At 44.6% G+C, this 9017-nt stretch overlaps 1 protein-coding gene across 3 annotated transcripts in view; it reads right to left on the reverse strand.

Annotated features, from left to right (window-relative positions):
• The window catches only part of RPH3A (rabphilin 3A), a 171223-nt gene that overhangs the window by 57656 nt on the left and 104550 nt on the right, over positions 1 to 9017 (reverse strand). For 2 of the 3 annotated variants that reach the window (XM_069081461.1, XM_069081459.1), the window contains exons 7-9: positions 5717 to 5882; positions 5207 to 5239; positions 1121 to 1159 (exon numbers count right to left, since the gene is read on the reverse strand). In XM_069081461.1, the coding sequence (XP_068937562.1) occupies positions 1121 to 1159; positions 5207 to 5239; positions 5717 to 5882 (238 nt within the window). The remainder of the gene's footprint in view (positions 1 to 1120; positions 1160 to 5206; positions 5240 to 5716; positions 5883 to 9017) is intronic. The other variant, XM_069081460.1, reaches the window with a different exon arrangement.

Genomic DNA, 9017 nt, shown 5'->3' on the forward strand with positions numbered 1-9017 from the left:
AAAGCAGCAAGCAGAAGGGGAGGGGGACATATAAGGGAAAGGGTCTCTCTTTTTTCTATCTTGCTGCTTTCTAGTCCATCCTTCACAGAGCTGTCACAGTGTTTCCAAAGTGACAAATCTGATCACATCACTCTACTACTCAAGAAACTTCAATGGCTCCTTACTTCTTCTAGGATAAGACAAACTCTTTAGCTTGGCATTTAAGGTCCTCTATAATCTGGACAGATAGTCTGGGTTCAAATCTCAACTCTGTCACTTATTACCTGAGTGACTGTGAGAAAGCCAACTAACTTCTCTGGACCTCAGTTTCCTTACTTATAAAATGAGGAGGCTGGGCTAGATGACCCCTAGGGTCCTTTCCAGCTTTAATTCTGTGATACCTTTCTGGACTTCCTCCAGGCAGAGGAAAGAACTCCAGATGAGGTGTCAGGAGATCTGAGTTCATGTCTTTGCTTTGCTGCTATCTCACCATGTAACCTTGAATTTGGACACTTCCCTTCTCAGGGACTCAGTTTTCCCATCTGTCAAATAGATGGCTTGATTTGGAGAGACCTGAGATCTCTTCTGGCTCTGACAGTCCACAATGGACCTATGACCCTGATTGAAGATCATTGGACTGTGCTGAGATGGGTATGCCACCTCCCAGTGAAGAGGAAGACCTTTTAGAAGCAATTCCAGATTGATGACTGACCACTGAGCCAACAGGCACAGACTAGAGGAAGATGTTTAGAAGTGACAGAAGAATTTGTCTCCTGTTAGTAACTGGTATATTATACTGCCAGGTTATTAGAAAATGAGGGATGTTGCCTTCCCCATGTAGACTGGGGATTGGCTAAGTTGACAGTGCCTAATGGGGTCCAGATTAAAAAAAAACAACAATAGCAAACACCAGGCCCGGAAACATCACCAGCTATTTTGGGGGCATATCAGGGATGTACAGGGAGCCCTGAGCCACAGCTGGACAAGGAATAAAAAGACAGGAAAAGCTGTGAGTTTTGTGTTCCTCCCCTGCCTGACTTCAGTCCCAGAAAAGGGGATGTGCCCAGCCTAGGAGTTCAGGACTCAGGACTCTGAGTTACCCCCTATTCTAACACACCCAATCTCCTTCTAGGAAACAAACCTGATCTCTGGCCCATGCCCCTCTTGTCTTCGGCATCACCTGGGGGAAAGGAAGGAAAAGGCAGAGTAATTTTTTCTGGTGGTGCAGGATGGACACATGGTATGGGGGGGGAGGGAAAGACAAGGACTCCATTTGTCCCATCACAAGGGAAACATGCTATTGTGGAAAAGAGAGTTCAAGCCTGAGTGAGGAGAAAACCCAGGTTCGAATCTTGATTCTGGCACTTACTAGCATGTATGACTGAAGGCAGATTCTATCCCTTCTTGGAAGGGAAGTGACTTACTCAGAGTCACATGGGTGTTACACAGCAGAGTCAAGATTTCAACTCAAGTTTTCTGATCCCAAATCTAATGCCCTTTCCACTTTACTTCCTCTCTTGGTCAAAACGGCGTCATCACAGGATCATGCATTCATAAATTTAAATCCCAAAGGGACCTCAGAGGTCATTTAGACTAGCCCCCCTCCCTCATTTTGTGAAAAGGATCTGGATTCAAATCCTGCCTCTGACACTACCTGTGCATCTATGGCCATGTCACTTATATTCCTGACCTGTAAAATGAAGGGGTTGGACCATAGGGTCTCCAAGGTGCCCTCTGGTTCTAGATCTATGAATGACAAATGAGGAAACTGAGGGCCTCAGTCTGGAGTCAAGAAGACAAGAGTTCAAAAATGGCCTCAGAAACTTAGCAGCTAGGAGGCCCTCAGCAAGTCACTCAACCTCTGCCTGCCTTAGTTTCCTTGGATAGAGTGCTGGGCCTTCAGTCAGGAATGCACCTGAGTTCAAATCCTGCCGATGATACTAGCTGTGTGACGCTGGGCAAGGCTCTTTGCCTCAGTTTCCTCATCTGTAAAACTGGGATTATAACAACGGTGCACCTTCCAGTGTTGTTGGGGGATCAAATGAGATGACAGTCAAAAAGCTCTTCACACAGTGCCTGGTACGTAGTAGGAACTATGTTTGTTGTTGTTAAGTCCTCTTACTCACGGCTAACTCTCTGTGGCCCCGTTTGGGATTTTCTTGGCAAAGATACTGGAGTGGTTTTGCCATTTCCGTCTTTGGGGCGCTATGTAAATATTAGTTATTGTTGTTGTCACCTTTGCAGGGTGTTGTGGGGATCAAATGAGATAATATTTGTAAAGCATTTTGAGAACTGAAAACACTATGGAAATATTTGCTTTTATTGTTGTTGCTGCTGCCCAAGGTCACATGGGTGGTAAGCTTCAGGGGTGGAATTTGATACATAACATGAATTTTCATATTATATTATGAATCATTAAATACTCTCAGCAGGCTGTTAGCTCGTTGAGGGCAGGGACTCTATTATGTCTTTGTACCCCAACACCTTGCACACAGACTCACTCTTTTTTTTTTTTAAAGCAATCGGGGTTAAGTAACTTGATCAAGGTTACACGGCCAGTTATTTCTGGGTGTGGTGCTGAGTATCTGAGCCCGGATTTGATCCAGGTCATCCTGACACTGGAGCCGGTGCTCTTACTCGCTGAGCCACATGGCCGCCCCTCATAGACTCACTCTTTAATAGAATCCTTGCCTTATTGACCCCACAGGGTTGTATGCGGGAGAGCTCTTGGTAAACTTTAAATGCTTTATAAATGTGAGTCCTCATTTCTCTAGGACGTTAAAAAAAATACAAACGGACATTTATACACAAAGATGATGTGGCTGAACCATTATTGGTAGAAAGTACTCTTGGAGTTAAATAATTTTAAAAGGCATTTATTTAGCACCTACTATATGCCAGGCCCTACGCTAGGAGACAAGAATACAAGGACAAAACCAAAATTGTCCCTGCCCTCAAGGAGATTACAATCTTCTAGAGAGAGTATAGAGAATTGGAGTGTGGGGGTGGGACTACATGCATGGGAACAATCTCCATTCCCTTACTGTATTCTCCAGGGAGACCAGCCTCTCCTGGGCCTAGGAAATGTAAATAAATACACAATTCTGGCAGTGAAAATTCTTCCCTTAGTACCTCCCCAGTCCTATGCCTTTGTTCACACAATTCTGTGCACGTAATATGTTTTACTTACTACCCCAGATAAGTATAAAAAAAGATAGGGAGTTATGGGGACCGAGGGGAGATCAAAGTTTTCTCCAAATACTTACCACAAAAGGAAGCAGTAATGCCTGGGGGCATTTCTCTCTATGGGAGTAGGGATGGGCTCACCCTGGGCCAGCCCCAAGCAGTCCCATGCCCTTGTACCCCGAAGTAATCATTTGTGAGATATCTGGTTGGAGCTCAGATGCCTCTGCGGCCCTAGAGAGAGGGTTCTCAACTGCCAGGACTGGACTTTCAAGCTTAGTCTCATTGTAACAGAGTCTAATTCACTGAGATCACTGGCACTGGTCAGAGATAGACTTACTTAGCTAACCCAGGACCATGTATAAAGGTCCTACATAACATATTCTCTGAGGCCAGAAGGTGAGTGAGCAATAAACCCTGTCCTTCCCTTCCCTAACCTCACCACGAGCTCTCGTTTGTTTTCCAGGAGAGGAACCATGAAGTCAAAGGATTTCAACAGGACCCAGAATCCTTGAGTACAAAGACAATGTTGGCTTTTTGTCTTTGTATTCTTAGTGCCTGGCACAGGGCCTGACTACAGTAGGTGCTTAATAAATGCTAGTAAAATGATTTCACTCCTAATGCACTTCTTAGTAACAAGGGGTCAGTAGCACCATCTTTGTATATGAAGGATCGCCCGTATTTTCTAGGTGAATCGAACTGAATTCATTGTTGAAAAGGTCAGCGGCATAAGGGAGGATATGCGAAGACAGGGGAAGTCACAGGGGAGATAAGAACGGTATCTGACATTTGTATAGAACTTTTACCTTTGCAAAGTGCTTCGAACCTGGGATTTCATCTATATGGGGAGATCCTGCCCCAGCACAGGTCAGGGGTGAGAAGGGGAGGGAATGAGGATTTCTGTCGAGGCTGCTATGCACCAAGTACAGCACTAAGCACTATAACAAGCATTATCTCATGTGATCCTCACAACAACCCTGTGAAGTGTGTGCTAGTATGGTGGTCAGTCTCATCTGACTCCTTGTGATGCCATTGGGGGTTTTATAGGCAGAGATACTGGAAACGTTTTGCCATTTCCTTCTCCAGCTCATTTGACAGATGAGACAAACAGGGTAAAGTGACTTCCCCAGGGTAACCCATTGTTGAGTTGTTTTTCACTTGTGTCCAATTCTTAATGACCACATTTGGGTTTTCTTGGCAAAGATACTAAAGTGGTTTGCCACTTCCTTTTCTATTTGATTTTACAGATGAGAAAACTGAGGTAAGCAGGGTTAAATGACTTGCCCAGGGTCACACAGCTAGTAAGTGTTTGAGGCAAGATTTGAACTCAGGAAGATGAGTCTTCCTGACTCTTGGTCCAGTACTCTATATAAACTATGGTGCCACCTGACTGCCCAGTTACTATTATTATTCCCCCACTTTATACTTGAGGAAACCAAGTCAAACAGAAGTTAAGTGACTTGATCAGGGTCATACAGCTAGTAAGTGTCTGAAGCTAGATTTGAGCTTGGGTCTTCCTGACTCCAGGTTGGGTGTTCTATGTACTGCCTCACCTTCTCTACCTCTTATAGTCTTAGAGCATTTGTCTAGAATAAACAAGTGACTTGTCTGAGGTCACATGGTCAGCCAGCATGTGTCAAATGGGGGACTAGTTTCTTGTCCTTAGGATCAGCTTTCTAGTCCCTACTCCGTGCTCCCACTCTAAAAAAGGCCTTGGCCAGCCTAGCGCTTGCTGTATCTGCTAAAGGAAAGCACCAGACAAAATAAGTCCAAGGCACAACCACCCAACATGTGACAGATGTGGTGGGTGTGGAGACCCTTGTTATTAATCCACTGCATTTGCAGGAAGGGAAGCAAGGAGAGGCAAGGATCCCCTGCAGACTCCAGGCAGAAGGGAAGGATGGAAAGAAATTGAGGGAGAAGCTTTGGGGTATCTAGGAACCTAAAAGCCAAGGACTCTCATCATCTTCACCACAGCCAGGAGCCCTTAGCGAGCAGAGCATGGGTGGGACTGCATGCGTGGGGACAGTCCCCATTCCCTTACCATGTTCTCCAGGGAGGCCAGCCTCTCCTGGGCCTAAGAAATATAAAGAGATAAGCAATTCTGGCAGTGAAAATTCTTACCTCGGAACTTCCTGGTCCCATGCCTTTGTTCACACAAATCTGTGCACCTGGAATGTCCTCCCTACTCCTTCCCATCTCCACTCATAAAAGTCCCATCCATTCTTCACCTCCTCCATAATGACTTCCTTAGCCACTCCCCTTCCCCCCAAAGGACCTTTTCCCCTTCTGCTTTCCTAGAACTTTGAGATCCTCTTTTGCACTGATTAAAGCCCCCAGTTCCCCCAAAGTTCTACTCTGAAAACAGGTGCCAGCCCTTTGGAATGATAACCACAGAGCAGGGACTAGGTAAGTCTGTGATTGAGAGTCAGGCATCCTGACCCCCAGCCCAGTGCTCAAAGCGCTGGCATCTTTGTTTACATCTGGAGGAAGCTGAACTCTGGGGTGTGGTCACCTTGACCCAAGGTGGAAGGTTGCCCTCCCACCATCTTACCTCGACCGGGTGCTCGGGGATGATGCTTAGGCTCCGAGGTGGGTGGCTCTGAGGAGCCGGGCTCAGTAGGGGGCTGCTGAGGCTTGGATTTCTTCACTGGCATGGGCTGAGGGAGCACTTGTTTGGGGAAACCCTTGAAGAACCATGCTCCAGAGCGCTTCCAAACCTGAAGGAAGAAAGGCAAGTGGTATAGGAGGTGGCCACCCAGCTCAGCCTGGGATTGGAACTCTAGCCTTCTTTCCCTATTTATTTTAAAATAGAAATACACAGGCATACACACATATATGTATAGATATGTGTACATGCATGCACATATGCATATGCACACACACACATACACATACACATGAAATGAACTGCTTGATAAGAAGGTAGTATCTGAGAATGGGATTTGGACTTCTGGGCCATTGTATAAAACACAGGGACAACAGATGCCTGACCAGAGTTCATCTGCCTAAGAAATGCTGGATAAGAATGTATTTTCTGGGTGTCTTGCAAATCTAATCAGAAGAACTTTGGTCTAAAAAAGGTAGAAAATTGTCTATATCTATTCCCCAAGCTAGGTACTATAAAGAGTAGCTATAATGAAGAAAGACAAAATCCAAGAAAGGAACTAGGGGTAAAAATCCATGACCTAAAATGTTTATACACAAATGCCCTAAGTTTAGAGAATGTGATATTTAGATTCAGTCACAGGGCTGCACTTGAAGACCTAGAGGGCCACGTGTGGCCTCAAGGCTGCAGGTTCCTCACCTCTGGTAGACTCTACACACTTCTGGCAAGACTGCCACGACCTTGTGTGCTTCTGGCCTGACTCATCTGGAATCCTAACACTATGTTCTCTAGACACCGAGTTCTGTGATCTTCAGGAATTACAGGGATATCTTGGGCCAAGCTACTGCAAGTTTTCAGGAGACCTTATTTTATATGGATTCATTGAGAGCATGATCTAGATCACCACCTTTCTGGAATACCAAGGCTCTAGACATCTATTTGAGCGTCAGTAGCACAAGTGGAGACTTACCTCTCAACATAGAGTTTCAGTAGTGGACAGTTACTAACCCCAGTCTCTCATAGCTAGCTGGAAGGCTGATTATCCTTGTTCTCAGCCCCAGGACTAAGTCATCTATTGTGCTCTATGGTCAGAGCAACAGTGCTGTGACCCTGTGCAGAGCCCAGGTGCTTAGTCTGAATTCTCAGCCTACCCTTCTTCCATGCCCTCATCATTCTGTCTCTCCTTCCCTTCCTTTCCCTTCCCTTCACCTCCTCCCTCCCTCCAAAGCAGAACAGTTTGTAATTTATGGACTTGACTTACTGATAATTTCATCCTTCAAAAAGTGAAGGAAACTTTATTCTTGACGTCTTGACTTGATTTGACTTGAACTTGGTTCTCTCCATTTGGAAGGAGCTTATTGTTGGGGTGGTAATTATGGGAACCCTGGGATGAGGGAAGGGGAAGCAACCACTCCCTCCTAGATCTTGCATGGTGGAAAAGAAATCCAGGCACAGCCTGACATGCATCCTAGTTTACAGGAAAGCAAATTTCAAAGGGTATAGACAAAGGAAAGGTAGGATCCTATGGAATAAAACTCTACAGGGCAAGTCAGCCCAGGAGAAAGGTGAGATACTCAAGAATGGAATTCTGAAGACAAAAGGAAACAATTCCTATGAGGAGGGGGGAGGCAATATCTGAAGAGACCAATGTGGATGCACTGGGAACTCACCAACCAACTTTAGTTTTAAAAAGAAATCTAAAGAAGATGGAAGGGAGGCCAGGGACCAGAAGACAAATATAAGTGTAGTGTGATCATGTAAAAATGGCCTCAGGAACGCTGAAGCTCAAATTAAGTTGAGCCTGGAGAGGGAAGGGAAGAACAACGAAAATGGAATTTTCCAAGTTCTCTAACAAGAAGAATGGCCTTTGCACTGGAAAGGGTGTAACAAAAAATGGCTGAAAAGGAGTTGATATTCCAAATAAGTAGAGATAGTAAGAGAACTCCTAGCTGCTTTTGATAAATTTAAGTCACCTGGCCCAGATGTGCTATGCTAGGGGCAGTTAGGTGACCCAGTGGGTAGGGTACCCATCCTGGAATCAGGAAGATCTGAGTTCAAATCGAGCCTCAAACACTCGCCAGCTGGATGATTCTGGGCTAGTAACTTAAAAAAAAATAACCTCTGCCTGACTCAGTTTCCTCACCTGTAAAAAGGGCGTGGGAATAATAACAGCATCTATCTCACGGGGCTGTTGTGAGAATTAGATGAGATAATAATTATAAAGCATTTAGTATAGTCACTGACACATAGTAAGCCCTATATAGATTTTAGCTATTACAGGCATATCTTGTTTCATTGTGCTTCACAGATGCTGTGTTTTGTTTGGTTGGGTGTCTGTCTTTTACAAATTGTGGCAACCTTGTGTTCTATCACACTATCTTTTTTTTTTTTTTGCTTTTCAGAGGGCAATTGGGGTTAAGTGACTTGCCCAAGGTCACATGGCTAGTTTTTTTGTGTTAAATGACTCAGGTCCTCCTGACTTCAGGGCTGGTGCTCTATTCACTTCTCCACCTAGCCACCCCTCACACTATCTTTCAAACAGCATCTGTTCACACAGTGTCTCTGTGTCACATTTTGGCAATTCTCACAATACTTTAAACCTTTTCATTATTATGATATCTGTCATGGTGATCTGTGACCAGTGATCTTTGACATTACTATTGTAATTGCTTTAGGGAACCATATAGTACCTGTATAATATAACAAACAATAGATAAATTCGGTGTGCGTTCTGACTGCTCCACGAACCTGCCATTCCTGTTTCTCCCTCTCCTTGGACCTCCCTATTCAATGAGACACAACAATATTGAAATGAGACCAATTAATTATCCTACAGTAGTTTCTAAGCATTCAAATGAAAGGAAGGGTCAATCAATGGGGCAAATTTTATTGTTGTCTTATTTTAAGAAATTGCCCAGGCGGCCAGGTGGCACAGTGAATAGAGCACCAGCCCCAGAGTCAGGAGGACCTGAGTTCAAATCCAGCCTCGGACACTTAACACTTACTAGCTATGGGACCTTGGGCAAGTCACTTAACCCCAACTGCCCTGCCTTCCCCCCTTGAAAAAAAAAAGAAATCACCACAATCTTCGACATAACCTTCAGCAACCAGCACCCTGTCAACATCAAGGCAAGACCCTTCACTAGCAAAAAGATTACAACTCACTGAAGGCTCAGATAATGGTTGGCATTTTAAAATCATAGATTACTTTTAAATCGTGGTATATATATATATATATATATATATA

Source organism: Petaurus breviceps, unplaced genomic scaffold, assembly GCF_028583685.1.
Source record: "Petaurus breviceps papuanus isolate PSGF00001 unplaced genomic scaffold, PetGlider_PUasm1.0 99, whole genome shotgun sequence".
Taxonomy (NCBI): domain Eukaryota; kingdom Metazoa; phylum Chordata; class Mammalia; order Diprotodontia; family Petauridae; genus Petaurus; species Petaurus breviceps.